The following is a 27,086-nucleotide window of genomic DNA, read 5'->3' as shown; positions in this document are numbered from 1 at the left end:
CTGCAGTGAGGCAGTGATTTCACTGTGTGCTAGTACAGTACTACAGTCTCATATAGAGTTACGACAATATACTAGTATGAGTGAGTAAAAGGAGTGATTGCTTAGCTCAGACGTATTTGTAAATAAAAAATAATTTATAAATAATTTTTTAAATATATATTCTTAGCTACATAAAAATCAATGTCGAATAATAAATTTCGATAAAGACCCACTAAAATTAATTTCAAATTTAATATTAAAAAGAATTAAAATTTAGCTTATAAGTATAACGAAAAGATGAGTATAAAAAGCAGAGTCAGCTAAACGATCTAAGATAATAGATACTTCATCCAACTTTTTTTTTATATATTTATCATCTTGGATAAGGCTTACGCTATACTTTTACAACTTTATTAAGAATAAATTTTAAAATATTTGTTTTATAAACATGGAGACCACATTTATACATTAATGTTAAAAAGCACTTATATAAAATCATATATTTATCGATATTGTTATATATTGTAATAGAAAATAATCATTAAAATTGTATTTTTAGACTATGTTTCTATGCAAAACTATAAGTATTCATCCACATATTGTAAAACATTTTAGGAATGTATATATTCATCTACCTATCAAAGTATATTGGAAATGTATTATGAAATGGAAGTAATAATTATAATTAGATAAGATAGTGTAGTTAGATTTGGGCCTTGTTTAGTTCCTAAATTTTTTTTTCAAAAACATCACATTGAATTTTTGGACACCTAAATAAAACATTAAATATAGATGAAACAAAAAAACTAATTGCAATAAGAAATCTTAAGACGAATCTTTTAAGCCTAATTAATCCATGATTAGCCATAAGTGCTACAGTAACCAACATGTGCTAATGACGGATTAATTAGGCTCAAAAGATTTGTCTCGCGGCTTCTAGCCTAGCCGTGAAATTCGTTTTTTCATTCGTGTCCCAAAACCCCACCTAATATCCGCTCAAACATTTAACGTGACATTTCTCCTAAAAATTTTCTAAAATCACGGTGATATGGTCATCACATTACTCCCACTAGTAGATGTCAGTATCACCTTGGACATTTGGACAGACAGGCTGCTCTCCTGATTGATTGTCATGGATGACTTTCTTATCGGCACAGCTTCTGAGCCCCTTCAGTTCAATCTACCCACTCCACTCCCAGCTTAAGCCAGAGTCATGGCGGCGGCGGCGGCGGCCCTGGTCTACCTGCTCGTCGCTCCTCTGCTTGCCATCGTGTCTCTGGTCTACTTCCACTGGGCGGCGCGCCGCCGCGCCGGGAGCGGACGGCTGCCGCCGTCGCCGTGGGGGCTGCCGGTGATCGGGCACCTCCACCACCTGATGGGCGCGCTCCCGCACCACGCCATGCGCGACCTGGCGCGGCGGCACGGCCCGCTCGTGATGCTCCGGCTCGGCGAGCTCCCCGTCGTCGTCGCGTCGTCCGCGGAGGCGGCGCGCGAGGTGATGAAGACGCGCGACATCGAGTTCGCCACGCGGCCCATGAGCCGGATGACGCGGCTCGTCTTCCCCGTCGGCAGCGAGGGCATCATCTTCGCGCCCTACAGCGACGAGTGGAGGGAGCTCCGCAAGGTCTGCACCGTCGAGCTGCTCAGCGCGCGGCGCGTCCAGTCCTTCCGCGCCGTCCGCGAGGAGGAGGCCGGCCGCCTGCTCCGGGCGGTGGCGGCGTCGTCGGCGCCGCCAGGGCACGCCGTGAACCTGAGCGAGCTGCTGTCCGCGTACGCCGCCGACTCGTCGGTGCGCGCCATCGTCGGGAGCCGGTTCAAGGACCGGGACAAGTTCCTGACGATGCTGGAGCGCGGGCTCAAGCTGTTCGCCAGGCACACCTTGCCGGATCTCTACCCGTCGTCGCGCCTCGCCATGTCGCTGAGCCGAATGCCTCGCCGGATGATGCAGCACCGCCGGGAGGTGACAGCGTTCACGGACGCCATCATCAAGGAGCACCAAGAGAACAGAGCCACCATTGACGACGACGACAAGGAGGACTTGCTCGACGTGTTCTTGAGGATCCAGCGGGAAGGTGACCTGCAGTTCCCCCTGTCCACCGAAAGAATCATGACAACAATCAACGTAATCACCTTAACAAAATCTCCATAAATTATGAAGTATTTCACTTAATTTCTACATGTAATGCTAATGAATTCAGCTTATTTTCATACCTAAATTCAGGACATGTTTGCGGGGGGCAGCGAGACGGCGGCGACGGCGTTGCAATGGATCATGGCGGAGCTCATAAGAAACCCAAGAGTGATGCAGAAGGTACAAGATGAGGTACGACGAGTACTCGCTGGCCATGAGAAAGTAACCGAAGATGCAATGAGCAGCTTGAATTATATGCACCTTGTCATCAAGGAGACACTGCGGCTGCATCCTCCCGTGCCTTTGCTGTTGCCGCGGGAGTGCAGGGAAACATGCCAAGTGTTAGGATTCGACGTGCCAAAGGGAACAATGGTGTTAGTAAACGCGTGGGCTATCAGCAGGGACCCCAGATACTGGGACAACGCTGAGGAGTTTATCCCCGAGAGGTTTGAGCATAGCAATATCGACTTCAAAGGGACGAACTTTGAGTACACACCATTTGGGGCCGGGCGAAGAATGTGCCCCGGGATCGCATTTGGTCTAGCAAATGTGGAGCTCACACTCGCGAGCCTCCTGTACCATTTCGATTGGCAATTGCCACGTGGGATGGAGCCTATGGATCTGGACATGACGGAGGAGATGGTGGTTAGTGCGAGGCGCCTCCATGATCTTTTGCTTGTTCCTGTGGTTCGTGTTCCTTGCCAGTAGTCTCATCATAGTATGTGATTTTGTAATCTTACCATTAGTTGAATAGCTCGTGTACACTTCATGACTGGATTTACTTCAAAGTTTAAATTTCCAGCAATAAATTTCTTTGAAAAAAGGACTTGAATACACTTCTTTTTCAAAAAAAAAAAGACAAATAGTACAGAAATATGAATTACGAACAGAAGTTTCAGCACACAAGATAGGCCAATATATCAGTCAAGGATGGTAACCAAAGAGTACATAGAACATTAAGAATACTTGGACCACCTTAATTGAAGGTCAAATAACAACACAAATTTCACACATGGTCCTTACCGACTTGAGGTGATACCCCCATGAAAACGAAATGTGACTTTAGCAGCTTATGGACCTGTGGTATAATAAAAATCTTCAACAATTATTGGGATCTTGTACCAATCTGGCACAGTATACATGATGGTCATCAGTTCATCACCACATGCAATTGTTCAGGCTCATCACTGGGCTGATAATAGATAAAAACAAAAGGGCTCTGAAAGGCTCAAATTGAGCCCACACAGTCAGAGAGAGGCCTTACGTATGGGCCCAAATTGAACCATAAATGGCCCACCCAGCCTGCCACATTCTAACTTGATCATGTGAATTAGGAGTAGGAAAACCAAACCAAGGCCCATTTGTGGCCTACACAAAGCACCAATGGACTAACACCCTCATCTTTTCACTTATGATTATATTTATAAACCAAAATTTGAATGTTCAACATTAAACTTGGATTTGATTTTGAGGTTTTTTATTGTAGTATATTTTTTAGCCTTGACTTTTAGATCGCTAAGAACACACATATGAAAGTTTTATTTATAAATTATTTTTAGTATGCAAATATGTCAGCGACCCCCTAAATGGAGCAATAACCTTGCTCGCCTAGGGTAGTTTTCGCAGTGTTTTAGCAATAGGAATTACAAGGTGAGGACAAATACTTATGCCGGGGTATATTAGTACTAGAGACTGCGAATTAAAAGGTGTTTTCCCAGTGCTTTAGCAATAGGAATTTGCATGCTTAATTATACTAATATTTTTTAGAGAATGGTTTCTTCTTATATGATGCATTGAAGCTTTACAAATAAGGTTTGTTTCATTGAGTGGTTAAGGAGCTTATGAACGGTAGTAAACGACTTCCACAAACAAATGACAGTTGTGAAACTTCCAGCCCGATCTTTTGAGTTGGGGTCAGGGTTATAACCCATAATTTGAATTTACCAAAAATTCAAAGATGATTTTGAGTTTTTTTACTGAAGCTTATTTTTTACACTGCTTTTTAAATCGAAATGGTCATGTATATAAAAGTTTAATTTGTAAACTATTTTTTATTTGTAAATATGTCGTTTGGCTTTACCACCAATAACCCCAAGACAGGGGGTTAAGTAAAGTACTGATATCGTTTTCATAGGCGTCGAACTCGAACTTAATTTTACATCATCATCTGTCATCAGACCAGTGCTCATACAAGGTTAATATCATATTGATACTTCAAATTTATATATGTGCCAACTTGGAGTTACCAATGGGCATGTCAACTGATTAGATAAGAGGAGCACTAGAAACACGTACTATATATTAAGTAGAACTCAGAAGGTTCCCAGCTTATTTAAACACAAGGTTTAAGGCATCCTCGGTTAAAAAATGCAGATACAATGCAGAAAACCTCGAAACACGTATACATCCTCGGTTACCAAACTGCAAAGAATCTAAAAATTTACAAAATACACTTTTAGGTGTTTAAATAACACAGCGATAGAAGTCCATAATCCACCGTCTATCGCAAACACCACCAGCGTCAGCTCAAGTATCTCAATTCACAAGGCCCACAGATTCACTGGCAGAGTAGCAGCCGGCTGGTCAATGACTTGTCAGTTGTGCTAATGATGACTTGTCAGGTGTGACACGAATCTTTTGAGCCTAATTATTTCATAATTAATTATAAATGCTATAATACTCACATGTGCTAATGATGAATTAATTAGACTCAAAACATTCGTCTCGCGGTTTCCAAACGAGCTAAAATTTTTTATTTATATCAAAAACTCTTCCCAATATTCGATCAAACGTCCTGTGTAACATTAAAAAATTTTCCTACGATCGGGTCATCAGAGTATAGGCGTTAGTATATATAAATATCGCGTTGTTCAAATTGACACTTCGACACAAATCAGCAAACGCGCTGCTCGTTCGGTTCAAGTCTTCAACCCACTCGCCATGGCGGAGATTCTAGTCTATCTGCTCGTTGTCGCTGCCCTTGCCCTCGTGCCTCTCGTCTACCTCCGCCACGCGGCACGGCGGCGCGCCGGTGGCCTCCGGCTGCCGCCGTCGCCGTGGGGGCTGCCGGTGATCGGGCACCTCCACCACCTGGTGGGCGCGCTCCCGCACCGCGCCATGCGCGACCTGGCGCGGCGCCACGGCCCGCTCATGCTGCTCCGCCTCGGCGAGCTCCCCGTCGTCGTGGCGTCCTCCGCGGATGCCGCCCGCGAGGTGATGAAGACGAAGGACCTCGACTTCGCCACGCGCCCGATGAGCCGGATGACGCGGCTCATCTTCCCGGAGGGCGCCGAGGGCATTATCTTCGCGCCGTACAGCGACCGGTGGAGGGAGCTGCGCAAGATCTGCACCGTCGAGCTGCTCAGCGCGCGGCGCGTCCAGTCCTTCCGCGCCGTGCGCGAGGAGGAGGTCGGCCGCCTTCTCCGGGCAGTGGCGGCGGCGGCCCCGCCGGCGCAGCCCGTCAACCTGAGCGAACTGGTGTCGGCGTACGCCGCCGACTCGTCGGTGCGCGCCATCATCGGGAGCCGGTTCAAGAACAGGGACGCGTTCTTGGCGATGCTGGGGCGCGGGCTCAAGCTGTTCGCCAAGCCTGCCTTGCCGGATCTCTACCCATCGTCGCGTCTCGCCATGCTCCTCAGCCGAATGCCGCGCCGGATGAAGCAGCACCACCGGGATATGGTGGCGTTCCTCGACGCCATCATCCAGGAACACCAAGAGAACAGAGCAGCCGGCGACGACGACGACGACAAGGAGGACTTGCTCGACGTGCTGTTGAGGATCCAGAGGGAAGGCCAACTGCAGTTTCCCCTCACCACTGAAAGCGTCAAGACAACAGTCGGAGTAAGGATCTCAACTACTACCTCTGTATTTTAAAAAACTTTTTTACAGTGTTAACCGTTTTCTTATTTTAAAAAATATAAAAAGACAAAAAATAAGTCATGTTTAAAATACTACTCATGTTTTATCATTTAATAACAATAAAAATATTAATCATAAAAAATTCAAATAATATGAAGAATCAAACATTGTATAAAAAAACTTATTTTAGGACGAAGGGGGCAAGTATTATCGCATATTACCTCCATTCCAGATCCCTAGAATATCTTGTATTTAAGAATGAGGCGGTAGTATCACTTTGTGCAAAATATAATTACGCTAATAAGTATTAAGCTTTGTGTTATATGTGCACAGGACATGTTGGTTGGGGGTAGCGAGACTACAGCAACAACGCTAGATTGGATCATGGCAGAGCTTGTGAGAAACCCAAAAGTGATGAAAAAGGTCCAAGATGAGATACGGCGTGAACTCGCCGGGCACGGTAAAGTGACAGAAGATGCTCTAGGTAGACTGAATTACATGCACCTGGTCATCAAGGAGGCACTTCGGTTGCATCCCCCGGGAACGTTGCTGCTGCCACGAGAATGTCGCCGCACATGCCAAGTCCTTGGATTTGACGTACCCAAGGAATCAACTGTGTTTCTTAATGTGTGGGCTATTAGTAGAGACCCCAAGTATTGGGACAAAGCTGAGGAGTTTATCCCTGAAAGATTTGAGCGTAGTGACATAGACTTTAAAGGCACATACTTTGAGTATACACCATTTGGGGCAGGGCGGAGGATGTGCCCTGGCATGGCTTTTGGTCTAGCCAATGTGGAGCTCACGCTCGCGAGTCTCCTATACCATTTCAATTGGGAACTTCAAAGCGGGATGCAGACAAGCGACCTAGACATGACAGAGGAGATACGGTTCACCACACGACGTCTCTATGATCTTTTGCTTGTTCCCATAGTCCATGTACCCTTGTCAGTAGGCACATCATAGCACACTGATTTCTAGGGATAGCCCACATTTGCATGTCTAGATTGACTTCAAAGTTAATGTTGTGTGTTATATCCACTTTTCTTAAACCTCCAATGGACATGTGGTTTGTCAGTTTCTCTTAGTGTTTATTTAGCACTCTACTAAATAATAATCTTTTATTTTTGTGTTTAATAGCATTGTAACATCAGACATGCAAATTATGTGTTACCAGTGTCTACTGGACATATGAACTTGTGCCGAGTGTGTAATACTCATCATGTTTCTACGTCATATTTTTTTGACGAAAGAGGATGATGTGAGAAGGCCAAGGATAGGTCGCATAAGGGCCTACACAATATGGGGATATGATGAGTGGTCTCATCCAGCCATGTTGGATCCATGCCTCTACATCAGCTAGTGTTGTGCCCTCAGGGAATTGTGTGTGCCCTTCACGAGGCACATACGCTCCGTTAGGCTGAGGCAGCTCGCGTGCATGGGCACAACTCACAAGCTGCGCTGGGCGATACCATGCCACCCTAACATGTTCTTTGTCCTTCTCCCACCACCGGCATGTTGCTCTCAGCTATGACAACTAGTGAAAGAATACCTGGCACAACGTTGTCATAGAAGGGAAACAAGCACAACGTGGGAGATAAGGGGCATACCTGACATTGTGTAAAGTCTAGGAGTTATGCCCCTGATATTGTGTAAAGTCTAGGAGTCATCCTTAATCCGATAGTTTGGTGTCAAGGTTGTCGCCACCAAGGGCCACATCAAGTAGATTGAGGAATGAACCCCCAAAGGCTTTGGGCGGTGATGATGAGGCGATTTACTACATCTCAATTTGCACCAGCACAACTTGGATCAAGTCCAAATCTTATTGGAGATAGAGATGGTGAGTGGAGAGAGGGCAAAACTTGGATCAAGTCCAAATCAGAGGTATGCCAAATTTAATATACGTTCCTGGTTTAAGAGTATTTGACATATAAATTTTGGACTTGTCACTCGGTTTAAAAAAACTAGAAATACTAAGGGCTAATATAAAATTTTAAAGCTACTCTACACTGTGTAAGAAAGGGTGCATCATTAGCTTATGCCTCATCATCTCTCTTCTTTGAAGCCACTCTTAGGATTGGTCTCCATTGTAAATGCCCTGATACTGTTTTGTGGGGCACCAAATTTAGCGGTGCCTACGACAAGCATAAAAATAATTAAATTTTTGTCCATTCCTCGTGAAAACGAAGCATGATAAACATAACGATGACATCAAATCTCACTAAGGGCCTGTTTGAGGGAGCTTTTCCTAGCTGTAGCTTTTTTCAGAAGCTGCTTCTACCAGAAGCTGCTTCAAACGGTTCACAACTTCTGAGAATCTATGGTTACAGATTCTGGAAAATGAACTAAGAATCCAGAATATGGAAAAGCTGGGTTTAGGAGCTTTTCTAGATTCTTAGAAGCTAGCTACCAAGCAACTACTTCTCAGAATCTAAAACTCCCCCAAACAGTCCCTAAGAATGGTTGGCCCAACTGTTCCTCAACAATGTTGCGCTTAGCACCTAGCACATTGTTACAAGTTTTTAATCAAACTAACCCATTAGCATAGACAATGTGGTATATCTAAGTTTGGTTTATATGCGCCAAGTCAGTCAAGACAGCCTTCAAAACTGCCGATGGACTTTTTTACGCCGGTTTAGATGGTTTAGAGCCTGGTTGTATCCGGTTCACGGTCCAAGGACAAAAAAAACAAACTAGACGATAAGTCAAGGGATCTCAAGTGGACTTATTCTAAAGTAAAAGGCTAGAAAAAGATCATGGTGACATGGTGGCTGTGCCAGCTTGGCCCATCCAATTCATCCACAACCGCTATATATGTTGCTAGCTATGCTAGCCCACTGCACGCAGCAAGGCGTGCAAGTTTACAAAAATTGTTGCCTAGAGTTATTTGTCTCAATAGTGTAAGTTTTTAATAGTACTTTGTTCAAAAAAGAAAATTTAACGTATAACTTTACAAAAATGACAAAGATAAAAAATGACAAATATAACACAATGCTTACAAGGTTGGTCCTCATTAAGTCTGGTCAATCTTAAATAACATGATAAAAGATAAATATACACAATACCATCTGAACACCTACATACTTCCTCCAATTTTTTCTAAAATATTTGTGGGATACCTATACTAAAAGTATTCGTAGACGTGTACGTATGGTCATGGGGGTACCGAATAGAAAGATAATAACATATGTATTGGATCGGTTATGAGTTGGGTAATAGATGGCATGCGCACATACCGGACCGGACCATATCCGTAGGATAGACCTTAGTCTTATCAGATTAGGAATATATCATATATGTAAGTCTTACCCCTCACTATATAAAGGGATATGGGGTACCCCTCAGGACACGCAATCATATATCATCAAATACAATATCAACAGAACTAGGATATTATCTTACCAACCGAAAACCTGAACAAGGGTAAACCTATGTCTTCATCCTAACCATCGACTTACCGCCCTTTAGTCACACTATAGTAATATTGTCGACCCAGATCGTTGACAATATTTTTATCCCTGTGACGAAGCACATGCATTGTGCTAGTAAACTATATATGGTGAAAGAAACTTAAAATATTTAAAGTTGATAATTTAAATATTAGCTTATAAGTATAATAATAAGCGAAAATACAGTGCTGACGTATATCCATGTTATCAATAAACCTTAAAATCCCATTTTATTACATATTCTTTTGCTACCATTCATAAGTTCAGTTAAGTAAACAAATTACCGGTTCCAAGCTAATAATTACCACTTTTGATATGACTTTTTTTTAATAATTATCACTTTTGCTATGATTTTTAACATATATAGATATGGGGTAACGAACGCTCTCGCCGGCGGCCGGTGACGAGGACGATGGCTAGAAGCCAGGCACGGGAAAGCGGAGGGTGGGGCGGAGCAGGAGGCTGGCCTTCCGGCGTCCGGAGAGCCCAAACGCCACGCTCATGTCGAACTCCGACGGGTCCGTCACGCCGGGCGCCTCCCAGTCGAAGTGGAACAGCAGGCTGGCGAGCGGGAGCTCCACGTTGGCGAGCCCGAACGTCATCCCGGGGCACATCCGCCGGCCACCGCCGAACGGCAGCAGCTCGAAGTTGGCGCCCCTGAAGTCCACCCCGGCGGCGGGGCCGTCGTCCTCAAACCGCTCCGGCCGGAACTCCTCCGGCGAGCCCCCGGGCCAGTACCGCTCGTCGCGGCCGAGCGCCCAGACGTTGACCAGCACCTGCGTGCCACGCGGCACGTCGTAGCCCAGCACCTTGCACGGCTCCATGCACTCCCGCGGCAGCAGCAGCGGCAGCGGCGGGTGCAGCCGGAACGTCTCCCTGATGACGTGCTGCAGGTACCGGAGCTCGCCGAGCGCGCCCTCGGACACGGCGCCGGCACCGGCGAAGGCGCGCCGCACCTCGGCCGTTGCCTTCTTCATGGCGTTGGGGTTCCGGACCAGCTCCGCGATCACCCACTCCAGCGTTGTGACCGACGTCTCACTGCCGGCGCTGAAGATGTCCTGCACGAGACAAGAAAGACGCATTTTTTTTCAGGTTGTTGTGTGAGCTAATCACCGAGAAAAATGAACTGATCGAGAATCTCTTCCATCATCCCATAGAAGCACGTGTACAGGTGTATTTATATACAGTCTCGTGGTTTCGCTCCAATTAAGCATAAGCGAAATGATGATTAATGATTAAAAAAATATTTTTAGTAAAACCTGTATAGCGATTAAAAGCAAATGCAGGAGACAAACGAAGATGAATAACTTCCCAAAATCAACTATAAATTTATGTTTTAAATTTATACTATATCTCATAAGCAAGGAGAGCTAGCTATCAATGGAGGAGTGCATATATATTTCTCAAAATTCTAGGCCCAACCCAACTCATTTGGGCTGCCAACTTCTAACTTCGCAGGCTCATATCCCAACCTCAGGCAGACCGCACAAAGGTTTCTCCTCAGCCCAATAGCCCACCAATAGCCTTGCCAGCCCAAAATACCAAAAAACCTAGCTCTCCACACTGCTTTCTCTCTCACGCAAGTGTCAGGCCTTGTTTCTAGAATTATTATAATCTGATAAACTTATTTATGTGAGCATTTTCTCGATTATTGGGTAAAAAATTATCCACCATACCACCCCTTCCTTTTTAGATTTGTAAACGTAATAATCGACTCTAATAATTTAGTAAAGAAACAATTTGTAACTTATTTTACTACATATTATAACTCATAGTAATCTAACTTAATAATTTAATAATTTAGATTGTAATAATGTTAAGCTGGAACAAACAGGGCCTCGGGCTTAGCGACTCTCTCTGCATCGGCGGGCGGCCAGCCAGTGGAAGGCGCGGGGTGAGGGGTGACGAGTGGCGGAGGCTGGCCGGCGACGCTGGGCGCGGAGAACGGCAGGGCCGTAGTTGCCAGGTCGCGGGGCTGGCTGCGCAGGCGCGTGTTTGCGGCGTCCGGCGGCGCAGGGCGCGGGGCCGCCATGGCCGGCAGCGCAGAGGCGCGGGAGCGGGGTTGCGGCGGACGACAGGGGCACGACCGCGGGGGCGCGGCGTCTAGCGGCGCAGGGCGTGGGGGCAGGCAGCGGCAAGCGAGTGCGCGGCGGTCGGCGGGCGCGCGGCAGTCGGCGAGACCAACGCGGCACGCCGGCAAAGCAAAGTGGATAGCGGAGCAGCCATGCATCTCTTTTTCCCCTTTCTTGATTTGATTAGCAAACCGGTTAGTCTCTTTCTTTCACTCCTTTTCTTACATTACCACTTCTCAGTTTTTATTACTAGCTAGAACAAAACGACATTAATTGATCAGATGAATTGACCTTAATTTTTACTATTGCAACCACAACCATGAGCCTTCTCGGCTGTAAACGTCATTTGAATTGAATTTTTCCTTACACCGGATAGTTCTAATTTGATTTTATCCCAATTGTGTTGTATTTTGATATGTGAGGGCATGACATGGGTAGTTTTAGGCTTTTAGTTTGAGGCATAGGCTTGAGGAGATTCTAGTTCCACCACTGCTCGTAAGTATAACAATAAGTGAAAACATAGAGTATAACTATTGTGCGTTGGTTGGCATTGTGAAATTTGTAGCGTAGGATCATTGGTAGCATTACTGACCTAAGTCATGGCCACACCCAAGAACTCGCCCTGTTCTATAATATTTGTCATTTTCAATAATATTAGAGTTAAACTTTTATAGCTTTGATATATATAATGGTTAAAATTATATTGTTTTTGAAGACCATGTTTATATTCAAAATAAAAAGTTTTACGGAACATGAAGCAGTTAGATTTTTTTTTTTATTTGGACTGACTAGTACGTTTAATTCGACAAGTCAATTTTTCTAGCGACACAAATTTAAAAAAGAGTACAAATCTTTTTAGGTGGTGAAGTGGACTCGTGGTTTAGTTTCCATGTGCATAGATTAATTACTACCATAATTATTACGAGTCTTCAGGAGTTGTTAGGACTTAGGACAAAACGACAAACTATACCAATTCCACCTTTCTCAAATCTGCTACTCACCCTTTTTTTTATTTGATGTTGTTAATTTTGGATCAAAGTTTAACCGCTTGTTTTGTTCAAAATTTCTGTTCAAATATGTAAAATTATAAGTACGAATGGTCGAACTAGACCCAAAAGCCATGAAAGTTAAATAAAAAAATAGAGATAATATATCCTAAAGGAATAATTCTATTTAACCATCACATGTTAAACCAGGTACTCTACACCTAATCTATTTGAAAGCCTCTAAATAATCCCTTCATTGGTAATAAAAAGTGATTTTGCATATCTATGGTGCAGACATGTTTGGTGACATAGCAACGATATTTCAATAACAACTCAACATATTCATTTTAATGGTCTCCATTCTAACAACTTGGTTTTCAAAATAAAATCAAGTGGGAAGACCCGTTGACCATTCAGAGAGAGGCATCTTAATTTATGGATTTAGAGAACGACATTTTAATCCATTTATGGATTTAGAGAACGACATCTTAATCCATCTATTGATAAGAGGATGCATGTCGGTTGTCATTTCAAAATACTCCGTCCCTCCCTAAATATTTAACGCCGTTAATTTTTTTATATATGTTTGACTCTTCGTCTTATTCAAAAAATATACATAATTATTAATTATTTTTATATCATTGTATTTATTGTTAAATATACTTTTATGCACATATATAGATTTACATATTTGATAAAAAAATTGAATAAAACAAATAGTCAAACGTGTATAAAACAATCAACGGCGTCAAAACATTTAGGGACACATATAGTTGTGGTCATTGCACACTAGCACCAAGAATTCATGGTCACGGTAGATTGGTAGTGTGTGAAGTTCGATGGCAACTTCGCAATTGGATGAAATTAAGTAAAATCGTAGGTGTTGTTAATGACCAAGTAAAGTGTCAGTCACTTACAAAGATGACGGCTTTGATGGCTTCCATGTCGAGAGGGAACTGGAGCCCGCCCTCCTTCTGTATCCTCAGCAGCACGTCCAGAAGGTCGTCGCCGGCGGCAGCGGCGGCGTCTTCGGCGGTCCTCTCCAGCCGCTCCTGGATGATGCCGTCGAGGATGCCGAACACCGTGTCGCGGCACTTCTCGGCGCGGCGCACGGCGCCGCTGAGCCAGCCGGCGAGGCGCGACGACGGCCACAGGTCGGCCGGGTTGAACCCGGAGGCGAGCTCGATGGTGCGCTCGTTCTCGCGGAGGAACGCCTCGCGGTGCTTGCACCGGTCGCCCATCACGGCGCGCACCGTGGAGTCGGACACGAGCGAGGACAGCGCCGCCCGCATCTCCACGGCGGCGCCGGCCGCCGCGGCCTTGGCGGCGCCGCGCAGCATGGCGGCGACCTCCTCCTCGCGGATGGAGCGGAAGGACAGGACCCGGCGCGTGCTGAGGAGCTCCATCACGGCGATCTTCCGGAGCTGGCGCCAGTAGTCCCCGTACGGCGCGAACACGATGTCCTTGCCGCCGTTGCTGAGCACGTTCACGGTGGCGCTCAGCGGCCGCGACGCGAACACCGTGTCGTGGGTCTTCATCACCTCGCGCGCCGCCTCCGTCGACGACACCACCACCGTGCGCACCTCGCCGAGCCGGAGCATGATGACCGGCCCGTGGCGGCGCGCCATGTCGCGCATCACGCGGTACGGCAGCTTCCCGACGAGGTGGTGCAGGCTGCCTATGACGGGCAGCTGCCACGGCCCCGGGGGCAGCCGCAGCGCGCCGGAGCCATGCGCCGCCGCCGGCGAGCGGCTGCGCCTGGCGAGCAGCACGACGAACAGCGAGACGAGCGCCAGCCCGAGGTAGACATAGGTGTGAGACACGTCTTCCATTTTGTTCGACACTGCACAGTGACTGGTACGTTTGGTGATGTGGTTGTGTGTATCGAGATGTTATTTATAGACTTCATTATCTCAAAAAGAAAAGATTAATCAGGGTAAGGTAGGTAGTGACGGAAGACCCCGTTTATTATGTGCTCAATCTTCCGTCGGAGCGGACTTAGCCCAAAAATTCAAGTGGCAACACCAACTTATTAGAATTATCAGTGGGCTGAATTTTGTACTTAACTACACATTAGTAATATACTAATTATTAAATTTGAGTGGGGACTCTAGATCCGCTGTCTTAGGTGACAACTTATTCTCCCATGCACACCCATAAAAGAGTTGTCCGAGAAAATTAAGGTCTGGCCAACAATAATATCAATTTCAATATAATATGTATTTGTAACTAACTTTTCATACGAAGTCGAATAAAAATAAACTTTATATTAAAATTATTGGTCTTGACAAGATTTAAAATTTGTTAATTGATATTTTTTATTTGAGACTTTTTACATGCCCTGATGTTCCCTGCAATATCTCAGACTTTTTTTAAACAAAATTGCATATCTCTGTTTCAAATGATCTCAAATAAAGGTGTGATTTATATGAAATTATAGACCTCGATCATATCTACAACAACTTTGTAATTGATTATATTTTTATTTAACATTACTAAGAAGCACAATATGTTTTGGAGATGTGAAGTCAAAATAAATGTATGTCGTCGTTTTTAAGCAACATGCGCTTTGTATCGTAGTGGTGAGCGTGTGTATGGCTGCTAATACATGGGTATGTGAATGTGTATAAGGTGCCTACTAAAAATGATTTTTTTTTGTTTTAGCACCTTAAAAGATAAACTTCAAAAATTATTTCATAGGTGGATGCGTTAAGTGGCCCGTAGTGGGTTGCCTGTCTTCAAAGAGGTTTATTGTTGCAGATAGAAAAAGTTATGCAGGCCAAATATCCCGCCTGCAAAAATAAATTTTAACGGTCTGCAGAAATATTATCTGTAGCAGTGAGGTCTGAATCCTAGAATATTAAGAGTATTCTCCTATTGCCATAACGCTGGGAAAGTGTGAAAATTTGTGTCGTTTCTGACATTATTAGTATAGGTGTTAACTGCGGGAGATTTGTAAAAATATGTCTCTAAACATGTTCTACATGTGCTGTTTGTAAAAATAGGTCTCCAAGTATATGATATGTAGGTCCATCTGTGTCTAACTGCAGTCATTTAACTATTTGTCACTCTTATGAGTGCATTAACTTTTTGTCAGTCTTACGTATCTATAATATATGGGTCCGGACCTATAAGTTATAGACATATGAAATTAATTATACCTGTAAGAGTGGCAAATGATTAACTTTTCCCGTTAACGGACCGATTCTGACTAAGGATGCTACGTCTCCTATTTTAGTAAATGATGCACACGTTATTTGGGACTGTTGTAAAACTTTTCCATATATTCTATAAATGCAGTCTATCCCTTGTGCTACGACTCTATCAGTAGGATTTGAGATATTGATGTAATTGAATCCTACGCTTTTTTTAATCCTCTGTTTTAAAATCTGTGTTTTACTGGAGCCCCAGTATTTAAATTAGAAGATGCTTGGGACTAAGAAGAGTTGCTATGTGGTTCCACACCATCTATTCCCTTATATTATACTTATGCTTATAAGTTAAAATTTAAATTTTCAACCTTAAAAAGTTAATTTTGGAGTTTTTTTACCAAAATTTATTTCTCAGACATAGCTTTTAGATCGCTAAGAATACATATATAAAATTTTTATTTATAAATTATTTTTTGTTTGCAAATATATTATTCGTCTCTTTCCACGAAACAACCAAACATCCCCGTTAGGAAGGGGAAGACGCTGTAAGCACAACTAAAATTCCAGAGCATGTACTAGTAATATTGCGAAGAATTTGCATGTAGCAAATGTCATATCTTCGTTTGACAAGAAAACCGCTGATAGATGAGTCAAATGACTAAGTTTTAAAATGGCATATATATAAAAATAACATATCTTCGTTTGACAAGAAAACACCTAATAGTTTGACTGGACTCCGGAGTCCGGACCCATGACCGATAGTTGCGTACTAACTTCGTTCCAAAATAAACCAATTTTTCATCTTTTACCTTTAATTTTTGACTCTTCGTCTTATTCAAATTTTTTTGCGATTGATTTTTTTTGTTTTTATTAGATGATAAATCATGAATAATACTTTACTTGTGACTAATTTTTTTAATTTTCTGAAAGTTTTTTAAATAAGACGGATGGTCAAACGTTGGACACGAAAACCGAAGAATTCATTTTTTTGACAGAGGGAGTACTATGAATTTAGATAGCCATATGGTACTGCAAATTACAAATGAGTAAAATTTATATATATATGTACACTAAGTTTTAAAATAACATGAATGATCCTAGTTTAAAAAGTCTAACAAACGTCATAAAAAATCAGAGCGGGTATATTACATAAAAGGAAGCCAGGGCATAACTAACTATTCTCCCGAATTCCTACAGATCCCAAAATAGGGGTTTAACATGAAAAAACCACTTTAACATATCTCAGTAGTCATCTTTTTTACTGTTTAGAGAAAAAAAGAGAAACAATATATTTATAAATAAAAATAATTTATGAATGTTTTCTTATAAACATCCTCTTAGCCATCTACAATCAAAAATTGAAAAATAAATTACGATGAAAAACTCTCAGAATCAAACCTAAAATCAGCATTACATCCAGTAGGCCAAGAAATTTAATTTAAAAATTAAATTTTGACTTCAAAATGAAAAGATTGGGTGCTAGTGACCATGTGACCAAGAACTAGAGTCCACGCTCTGACGCTCCGTGGTTAGCACGACACATGACGAGGTGAAGAACGATATTCTGTTCGTATATCGAAGAAAAGTCAATTAGTCTGTATTACAATATCTATTGGAACAAACTACATTTTTAATACCCTAAATATTTATTGGAGATTAATGAAAAGAGATTTTTTGGATTATAATTTAGAGGAACTGCCGGTAATGCTCTTAGACCTAATATCCAGCCCCTGCATTATTCTCAAGTCTGGTCAAAATTTGGAAGCAAGCATGGTTTCTTCCCACATGCTGCGACCTTTCTTTGCATGCTTCTTGACTGAACAAAACACCATGGAATTTTTACTATATAAGAGAGAAAAATATTACCAAACGAATGTGTACTCCCTCCGGTTAAACAAACAAGTTTACTTTAAAATTTGCATAATTTTGTACTTCCTTCATTCTTAAAAATATAAATATTTGTAGATGCTTTAATGGAATTAAGAAAGTAAGTGAAATTTAACAGTGTAATATGTTCTAATTTGTAGATAACAGAACATAGATAAAATATTTAACTGAGGTAGATGACCTGTGATTGGTTGAAGAAATAGCTATATTTCAAAAATAATTTGAACAAGGAAATATATTGTATTTTAGGAGAAAGGAGGGAGGATATGTATGTATGTGCGACGTGAGTCTGTGACCACCGTTTGTTTGTAGGGCAGATTATTTTTAACTTTTTTTTTTGGTTTTTTGTACATGCTTCTTAAACCGCTAAATAATGTGTGGTTTTTTAAAAAAATATTTGTATAGAAGTGCATTATCTCATAGAAGTTTTTTTTATTTATAGCACTTAAATCTATTATTTGTATTATTAAATACTATCTATTAGAAAACTACATAATCTTTCGTCAACTAAAGATCGTAGCCTAAATATATTTGAGATAACCTAGGATAACATAAACATGATAATGAAAGCAATGGGAGCGTTGTCCATCAGTGAGAGAGCAGAGTCAGAGCTAGCTGCAGCTTATTCTGCTTCTAGGGTCATAGTAAGAACATTGATCTTTCTAGTAATTGCAACGGCAGCCAAACTGATTCTTCCAGAGAATATTGACCAATGATATAAAAAGGCGGCTGGCCGCTCGGTGCACGCGGGGTGCTTAGGCTATTTCGCTTGTAATTATTATAATCTAAATTATTGAGTCATATTACTATATATGCTATCATTATAATCTGTAGTACAATAAATTATGAGTTGTTTCTTTCGTAGATTATTAGAGACTAGATTTTGCAAGTCTTAAAAAAAGGGTGGGGTGTGGCATGGCGGGTAATTTTTTATCCAATAACCTGGAAAAAAGCTCACCTAAATGAGCTTATTAAATTATAATAAGTCGAGCTCCATATCATAATAAGGTGAGCTCTAGATCATAATAAGCTATTTTAATAAGATGTTTGTTTCTTTAAACTTATTCCCAATAATCTAGATTATAATAATCCCAAGCTAAAAGAAATAGGGAGCCGCCACCAAAATTTAAAATTTAGTAATAACATAATTTAAAGCTGAATTTGAATAATTTTTGTCATACTCTATTTTTTTAGCATTTGCTTTCAATAGCTAAAGAAAAAATACAGGAAATTTTACCCATAAATTTTTTTTGGCTAATTAGTCGTAGACCAAATGATTCACGTGAGATTTAAACACTTTTTTCTGCTAAATAAATTCTTGATTACACCGATGTATTCGTTATGATTAAATTTTTACCATAAGATGTCACCTAATTATATTCTAATAAAGAAAATATATAACTTCCACATCATGCGCGACCACGAAATATTTCGATATTTGTTTTAGTGTGTTTCAAATATATTTCAAGGGTTTCATCAATATTGTTTTTGTTTCACAAGAAATAATTTAGTGTTTCACTATTGATCAATTATAATATTTAAAAGTTTTTTATTTGATCACGCGCCCAACACCTAGTCCTTTCTGATTACCCCTAATACATACAATATATATGTATGACGCCCTCACAAACAAGCACCACATAATCATACAAGCATAGAGCGTACTGTTTTCAACATGTAATAGGGTTTAATTCCTCTACTAAAAAAAACTCAGATAAATCATCCTAATCAGCATTCACATGCCCTTAAAGAGACGAAAACCACAAATACTTCCCTACTAATTCAGTTTAGTTTTACCCCATATTGTGACCACTCATGAATTCTTTTGAATAGGTTTGTTCTTCCGTGGGCTGAGATGGTTTCTAACGGTACGTAACTCAACTGAACCCAAGGAAGATTGTATAGGAAGGTTGGATTAGCAGGTGAATCATTTTGTGTTTCTTGGTAAGAATAAATACCAGCATATAAGTAGGAGATGACCATGTTTGTTCTTGACAAGCTTGGCAGAAATGAGCTAAAGAAGACCTACTATGGTGCTGACAGGTCGATGAAGATAATATCTCTCGATGCCGTAGCTGAACACCATGTCTGCAAATCGAACATGTTTTGTCGGACACCACTGTTGAACTTGAGCATAATGAGTATGCAACAATATATGAGGATCATGGGCAGAATTAAAATTTGCTCAAGAGTAGGGCTAAATTAGTACAATTTACATAAATTTGTCTTTTATCAATCTTTTAAATTTTGAAATATAATTCTAATGGATATCTGGTCTACAGTCTAGCCCAATGTGTCCTACTCCTGATACCGCCCCTGATGAGGATGGAGCTCAATCGTCCGACATCAACATGAGATGAGATCCACATGCATGATATAGTTATATCCAACTCTTACGGTAGCAAGCGCAACAAGTACTTTCTGAGATAAACCAATATAGCAGATTTTACAATCACATTGATCATAAGATATGCTAGCTAGGTCATATAGAATATGTGGAAAAAAGACCACGAGACTACTTGATAGGGGTTATCTTAAACTAGGGTGGATTGGAAGGAGTATTTATAACGTTAACTTATAGTGGAATCTTAAGTTAAGAGTAACCTTTGGGTAAATTTTCGTAATTTTTCCCTAAAAATATTGTTGAGGAGCCTAAAAAATTAATTACTGCAACATAACTAAATAGATAAACATATAAATGAAACACCGTCAAATACTAGTTGTAAACATTTTCATCTCAGACATGAAACATTGATTTTCAACCGGTGAATAAACAAATTTCGTAAAATAAAAATATTAAAAATGGTGAAACACAGTCAAGTGAAATAAATTATTTCACTCACGTGTAAAGCATCAATTTTCAGCTATTAAAATAAATAAAAATAAGTTTACGTTGTTTAGGACCCAATTGAAAAAGAGACATGGGATTAACCGATTGAATAAAGCATCAATTTCGCTGAGATGATGATCTACTACGGATGACGGGACGAGAGAATTCCATTCATTAAGCTCCTTAACAAATGCCACCATGGGCATTTCTGCGTGAACACATATGATTCCTCATTTTATGGATTTTATGGGCCGCTAGCGATCAAACGTTCGAAAATTTTAATTCCAACGATCAAATATGATCGCTATCGTTAGATGATAATTTAAATACATGCACGTAAATCAAAAATCTTATATACGTTCATCGTATGCATTGCGCGGGTGTTTGACAAAAAAAAATCAAACGTCCTATCCATAGAAAAAAAATATTAATCAATAATGACAGAAGTGCCATTTTATTACTACTAGTAGTACAGATAAATAGGACTATAGGAGTCGTCCATGGCTGATTGCAAAGAAATCAGCTTTTGCTCCCATTTTTTAGCGGCTTTAATTAGACTAGATGCGTGATGCGTCATGCTCATGCGTGCCGTGTCGTGGCAGATACGTACGTACTGAGGAAACTATAGGCTCTCGATCGCCGGCCGGCCGGCGACGGCGACATCGATGGGCTAGCTACATGGCAGGTGGCACGGGCACGCGGAGGGTGGGGCGGAGCAGGAGGCTGGCCTTCCGGCGGGCGGTGATGCCGAACGCCTCGGTCATGTCGAGCTCCGCCGGGTCCTTCACGCCGGGCGCCTCCCAGTCGAAGTGGAAGAGCAGGGCGGCGAGCGGGAGCTCCACGTTGGCGAGCCCGAACGCCATCCCGGGGCACATCCGGCGGCCGGCGCCAAACGGCAGCAGCTCGAAGTCGGCGCCCCTGAAGTCCACGCCGGCGCTCGCCCCGCCGTCGGCGAACCGCTCCGGCCGGAACTCCTCGGGCGGGCCGCCGGGCCAGTACTGCTCGTCGCGGCCGAGCGCCCAGGCGTTGACCACCACCTGCGTGCCGCGCGGCACGTCGTAGCCCAGCACCTGGCACGGCTCCTGGCACTCGCGCGGCAGCAGCAGCGGCACCGGCGCGTGCAGCCGGAACGTCTCCCGGACGACGAGGTGCAGGTACTTGAGCTCGCCGAGCGCGCCCTCCGACACCGCGCCGTCCGCCGCGAAGGCGCGCCGCACCTCGTCCGTCGCCTTCTTCATCGCCTCCGGCTTCCGCACCAGCTCCGCTATCGCCCACTCCAGCGTCGTCGCCGACGTCTCGCTGCCGGCGCCGAAGATGTCCTGCGTGCGACACATTTTGCTCTTATATTTTGGAACTCGCCATCGTTGATTGATTTTTAAAGGATGATATGATACTGATGAAGAGAACGAGATGATACTGATGAAGTGAGTGATAGTAGCTTACAAAGATGATGGCTTTGATGGCTTCCATGTCGAGAGGGAACTGGAGCCCGCCCTCCTTCTGTATCCTCAGCAGCACGTCGAGGAGGTCGTCGCCGGCGCCGCCGCTGTCGCCGGCGGTCATCCTCTCCAGGTGCTCCTGGATGATGCCGTCGAGGATGCCGAACACGGTGTCGCGGCACTCCACAGCCTGGCGCACGGCTCTGCTGAGGAGGCCGGCGAGGCGCGATGACGGCCACAGGTCCGCCGGGTTGAACCCGCCGGCGAGCTGGATGGAGCGCCCGAGCTCCTCGAGGAACACGTCGCGGTCCTTGCACCGGTCGCCCATCACGGCGCGCACCGTGGTGTCGGCGACGAGCGCGGACACCGCCGCCCGCAGGTCCACGGCGCGCCGGGCCGCCGCGGCTGCGGCCACCGACCGCAGCATGGCGCCGACCTCCTCCTCCCGGATGGAGCGGAAGGACACGACGCGGCGCACGCTGAGGAGCTCCGTGACGGCGATCTTCCGGAGCTGGCGCCAGTAGTCCCCGTACGGCGCGAAGATGATGTCCCGGCCGCCGCTGGTGAGCACGCGCAGGGTGGCGCTCAGCGGCCGCGTCGCGAACGCGGTGTCGTGCGTCCGCATCACCTCGCGCGCCGCGTCCCGCGACGACACCACCAGCGTGGGCACCTCGCCGACCCGCAGCAGCATGACCGGCCCGTGCCGCCGCGCCAGGTCGCGCATCGCGCGGTGCGGGAGCTTGCCGGCGAGGTGGTGCAGGCTGCCGATGACCGGCAGCTGCCAGGGCCCCGGCGGCAGCCGCAGCCCATGCGCCGCCGCCGAGCGCCCGCGCCGAGCGAGCAGCACGACGAGCAACGACACGAGAGCCAGGCCAAGGTAGAGGGCTGAACCGTCCGCCATTTTTTGTGTGTCTTATCGATTTATCAGTGTGGCTGGGTGCCAACATATAATGGTCGAACACCACGGTAGGTTGGCTTTAATAGTGTCGTTTCTGTCCGGAGCTCCAACAAATCTGGATGCGAGCGAGATGCTGTTTTGCAACGGAACAAATTAGGGGGCGTTTGTTTTATAGGACTTTTTTTTAAGTCTCTGTCACATCGAATGTTTAAACACTAATTAGAAATATTAAATATAAATTATTAATAAACTCACCTTATACTCTGGTTTATTTCATGAGACAAATTTATTGAGCCTAATTAGTTCATGATTAGCGAATGTGATGTTACCGTAAACATTTGATATCGTGAATTAATTAGGCAAACTTTGTCTAATGAAATAGCATTTATTTATGCAATTAGTTTTGTTATCAGTCTATAACTTCTAATTAACGTCCAAACATCCTATGTGACAAAGGGTATAAAAAGTTCATGGATCCAAACAAACACATAAGAAAAATGATAACATGACAATGTAATTAATAAAGAAAGTGAAGAAAAGGCTTAGAAATGGTTTCTTCGTGGAGAAACCAAGTCACCATAAATTCACCATTGGAGAGAAACCACTAGTTTTTAGTAGACATGTGTCATGCTCACCGTCGATGAAATATATAGAGTTAGAAGAGAGAAAGAGAAAAGCATTATTATTCAAAAACACCTCCATTCTGGAAAATTGTTTTTATAGATGGTTTCTTATACTATGGCAACCGTGTCAGTTTCTTCTATTAGGACTACATGTACTGTTTAGTACTATTAGGGCATGTTCAATGGTAGAGCCCATTGTTGGTTCAATCTCAAGCCACGTCAGCAACGAGAGTCTATTTTATAATGATACGTATAAAGGTAGCGCCGGGTGTGGTTTCTTCTTTAATACAATAAAATATTTTTTTATTACGCTAGTTTTCTTTTTATACACCCTCGTGCAAGGAAGTTTCCTTTAATAAATGCTAAGATTCGACTCTAAGCCATTGCCATGTATGACAACAGTTTTTCTCTCTCATTTTTTCTCTTTTCTCCATGTCACTAAATTTGCTTATGTGGTGAATAAGAGAGTCACCTAATAAGCACCTTTGTACGTGCCCTTATGTTGTTTAATTCTTGTGGTTAAAATGGCCTTAATTAAAATCTTTAGACCAAAACAGGAAATTGCCCAAGTGAAAAAATGCAAATATATTAATATGACTCTGTTTATCAGTCTATACCAGCACTAGTTTAGTTTAGATAACGAGGAAATTCCTACATAAGTAAAAGAAGATAATAAATTTAGTCTTCTATGTCAATAGTTTTTTTTACTGGGCCTATACATCCAACCGGATTTACGCCCGTCTTTTTAATGGTAACTTGGCCGTCCAAACAAACCAATCTGAGATTCACTCTCTCAAACAAACCAATTTAAATTTTCCTCATATGTGTGAATATTTAAACTTAGGACGTTTGAGTACTACTCGCGTCACCGCAACTGCTTAGACTACATGTCCTTTTACCTAAGCTTGTCTATGATCTCGACGGAGATGCATCTGAAAAACCGGATAAATAAGTATCGGAAGAATCTTGTGTCAGCAGTGGTAATCTTTAATTTGCACTTTGGAAGTATTAAATTCGTACAATAAAATAATATGTAGACTGTACGTAAAATGAGTCCCACTTGTTACGTATACTAATTAGACAATACGAGAAAAATTCTATGAAATTTTGTACTGCTAATTGCATTTGCTTATCTATATTCGTAGATCTCATACAACGTCGTTCCGTATGCATCCGGTCATAGTTTGTACTGCTCCAGCGTACTTGTTACGTATTCGGTCATAGATAGTTTTTTTTTTACCCCGTTAACTTTCTAATGATCATTCGTCTTATTCAAAAAATTTATATAGTTATTGAATATTTTATTATGATTTTAATTATTACTAAAATAACTTAATTTATAATTTTTTATATTTAGATAATTTTTTAATAAAACAAAAGATTAAAAAAAATAAAAAATTTAATAGCGTTAAAAAAAGAAACCGAAGGGAGTATACTTAGATCGAGAGATATATACGAGTACATCGATCACCTAGGTAGGCGTCACGTGCATACAAGTTGCCGTTTGTAATATTGCCATTGCAAGTAAGACGTGTACGAACTACACATGGGCTGGTAGCGCACGACGAAAACGTTCAATTTCATATGAATAAAAATAAAAATATATCATTACTAACTATACTTATACTTGGGTCGTGTTCGGCTGCTATTATTTATTATCGGGATTCTCTCGTTTTTCCGCGCACACTTTCTAAACTGCTAAATGGTTTACTTTGCAAAAATTTTCTATAGAAAAGTAACTTTAAAAAGTCATATTAATTTATTTTACAATTTTTATAATTAATAATCATGTATTAATTTATTAATATGTTTTTTTGTGCCAGATAATTAACCCCTTTTGCCAATGTTGACCGCGGTCTTACAAGTTAAAACTCTATATCTAATAATATTAGGGTTGTCGACCAACCGAGCTCATCAATCTAGGCTCAAGCTCAAACAGATAACTATAGCAATCAAGTAGGAGAAACAGATAACTTATTTATATATATATATATATATACATATATTAATGTGGGTACATAAAGGTGACGTATTTGATCTATTAATTTATTAAATAAATAATAAAAATGTATATTATTAGACTCATTTGGAGCTCAAGCTTGTCTCCGCACAGGTTAATATTTTAACTATCAATAAAAATAATCTTATAACGCACAGGTTGACACCGCGAATGTATAAATCATTAATGTGATTAAATAACATCTAAGCAATCTGAAGTAGTGTAACGACCTTTCATCATTTTAACATGATATGATGGGCAGAATTACCTCTGTCAAAAAGAACTTTAACTTTGACAATGAATCTGGATAATTGTTTCTTCGAATTTATCAGAAAAATAAAGTGGGAATGGAGATACTAGATGGAAAATAATGGGGGACGAAAGAAAAAAAATATATCAGTTTGTAGCACCTGTGAAGCCAGAAGACAGCAGGCCAGCAGCGAAGCTTACTGGTGGGCTACCACACCACAATTATTTAATAATATGATTAATAAAATTGATTATTATAAAGTTAAAAAAACTATTTAAAACTATAAGATGATAACTTAAACAGTTTGAAGAGGACATATGCAAAAACCGAGAAAAAAAAAGCTAGACTAAACCCACGATGTTTCTGGCTCGATCACTGCACGGACCATGAGGTAAGATCCATATAAAGAACGATGTGTATTTGTTGTTTTTTTTTTGTCATGACGCATGAAACAAGATGTGCGTTTGTTGTTTATGGCTATCACAGTGTCAATTAAAGTTGTATGTCTTTTGACCACCGAGCATTTCACCGTTCGTCTTATTTAAAAAATTTTCAAAAAATTAAAATAATATTAGTCACACGTAAGCTACTATTTATAATCTATCATCTAATAAAAACAAAAATATTAACAGTAAAAAGAATTAAATAAGTCATTCAGTCTTACGAAAGATTGGTTTATTTTTGAAAGAGTATCTGGGCTCTGGACCAACTGACAAAATACTATTTTTGGTACAAAGCGTGTCCTTACCGATGTGACATTGGCCGGCTTCTACCGACTCATGTGAGTTGACAACATAAATATAAATACATATGCAAGTTGTTTTGTAGTATATTTCAGATTTTTGGCTGTAGCTTTTTAAGTCAAGGCTCGGTTATCTATTAGCTTAAAAAAGTACATTTAAGATTTGAAGTTTGCACTTACATATACTGGGCATAGATATCTTCTATACAACAAAGTTATATAAAGGCACATCAATCATCTACAGCGTTCCTAAATTGCCACGTACCACTTTTATAATAGAAAAAAATCTATAAAAGAATCATTAAACATCCTCTCAAATGCTCCTAAGCTGCCATATGTCACTCTAATAAAATATTTGTTGCAGTGAATAGCATCTACTATCAAGATATCGTACTTACAAACTTACGGTGCAATTTGCTCATTAATAAAAAAATATAAATTATGTGAAAAATGAAATATCCTACCTTAATTTATATTTAAATCTATGGACTCCTTTCAACCATTAGATTTATTTTCCCTGGCCTACCTTCCCTTTCTACCCTATTTTTGTGCATCTCCCATCTACACAAAAATGTATATAGCGTAAGACTCTGATTTCAACCCTAAGTCGTGCTTCGTTGCACCCCCACTAAGACTAGTAGAGTCTGAAATTTTTATTCATTTGTTAAAATATGCTGTGATTTCACAAGAATAAGCTAATATGTAACAACGTAAATACTATGATTTCAGAGTCCGTAATAGAGCATGTTGTCAGCGATAGACATTACTTGCTAAATACGTGCTACCTCCATCTA

General features: G+C 41.9%; 4 protein-coding genes across 4 annotated transcripts; 2 read left to right on the top strand and 2 right to left on the bottom strand.

Moving 5' to 3' along the window:
* The first annotated feature begins 1,134 nt into the window (after window positions 1-1,134).
* LOC121053210 (desmethyl-deoxy-podophyllotoxin synthase-like) lies at window positions 1,135-3,056 on the top strand. Its single transcript, XM_040525488.1, has 2 exons — window positions 1,135-2,101; window positions 2,201-3,056. Exons 1-2 carry the CDS (start codon window positions 1,193-1,195, stop codon window positions 2,816-2,818), a joined length of 1,527 nt encoding a protein of 508 aa, XP_040381422.1. The 5' UTR covers window positions 1,135-1,192; the 3' UTR covers window positions 2,819-3,056.
* A 1,994-nt stretch (window positions 3,057-5,050) lies between these two features.
* On the top strand, window positions 5,051-6,931 carry LOC102710710 (desmethyl-deoxy-podophyllotoxin synthase-like). The gene is made up of 2 exons (XM_015838493.2): window positions 5,051-5,950; window positions 6,302-6,931. The coding sequence occupies exons 1-2, from the start codon at window positions 5,051-5,053 to the stop codon at window positions 6,929-6,931; spliced, it is 1,530 nt and encodes a 509-aa protein (XP_015693979.2).
* Window positions 6,932-9,426: 2,495 nt separating this feature from the next.
* LOC102710418 (dolabradiene monooxygenase-like) lies at window positions 9,427-14,322 on the bottom strand. The gene is made up of 2 exons (XM_040525022.1): window positions 13,390-14,322; window positions 9,427-10,472 (listed from the first exon to the last, which is right to left on the bottom strand). Exons 1-2 carry the CDS (start codon window positions 14,302-14,304, stop codon window positions 9,831-9,833), a joined length of 1,557 nt encoding a protein of 518 aa, XP_040380956.1. The 5' UTR covers window positions 14,305-14,322; the 3' UTR covers window positions 9,427-9,830.
* A 6,312-nt stretch (window positions 14,323-20,634) lies between these two features.
* Window positions 20,635-22,712, bottom strand: LOC102710134 (dolabradiene monooxygenase-like). The gene is made up of 2 exons (XM_015838167.2): window positions 21,785-22,712; window positions 20,635-21,660 (listed from the first exon to the last, which is right to left on the bottom strand). Exons 1-2 carry the CDS (start codon window positions 22,679-22,681, stop codon window positions 21,016-21,018), a joined length of 1,542 nt encoding a protein of 513 aa, XP_015693653.2. The 5' UTR covers window positions 22,682-22,712; the 3' UTR covers window positions 20,635-21,015.
* Between the last annotated feature and the right edge of the window lie 4,374 nt (window positions 22,713-27,086).

The sequence above is a fragment of the Oryza brachyantha genome, chromosome 6 (assembly GCF_000231095.2).
Source record: "Oryza brachyantha chromosome 6, ObraRS2, whole genome shotgun sequence".
In the NCBI taxonomy this organism is placed as follows: domain Eukaryota; kingdom Viridiplantae; phylum Streptophyta; class Magnoliopsida; order Poales; family Poaceae; genus Oryza; species Oryza brachyantha.
This window is presented reverse-complemented; position numbering and strand designations above follow the sequence as displayed.

Bases quoted from the DNA above. Each gene is read 5' to 3' on its own strand.
- LOC121053210 (XM_040525488.1), top strand. From the start codon at position 1,193: ATGGCGGCGGCGGCGGCGGCCCTGGTCTACCTGCTCGTCGCTCCTCTG. The intron at 2,102-2,200 runs GTAATCACCTTA...ACCTAAATTCAG, and splicing joins GAATCATGACAACAATCAAC to GACATGTTTGCGGGGGGCAG.
- LOC102710710 (XM_015838493.2), top strand. From the start codon at position 5,051: ATGGCGGAGATTCTAGTCTATCTGCTCGTTGTCGCTGCCCTTGCCCTC. The intron at 5,951-6,301 runs GTAAGGATCTCA...ATATGTGCACAG, and splicing joins GCGTCAAGACAACAGTCGGA to GACATGTTGGTTGGGGGTAG.
- LOC102710418 (XM_040525022.1), bottom strand. From the start codon at position 14,304: ATGGAAGACGTGTCTCACACCTATGTCTACCTCGGGCTGGCGCTCGTC. The intron at 10,473-13,389 runs GTAAGTGACTGA...TGTCTCGTGCAG, and splicing joins CCATCAAAGCCGTCATCTTT to GACATCTTCAGCGCCGGCAG.
- LOC102710134 (XM_015838167.2), bottom strand. From the start codon at position 22,681: ATGGCGGACGGTTCAGCCCTCTACCTTGGCCTGGCTCTCGTGTCGTTG. The intron at 21,661-21,784 runs GTAAGCTACTAT...TGTCGCACGCAG, and splicing joins CCATCAAAGCCATCATCTTT to GACATCTTCGGCGCCGGCAG.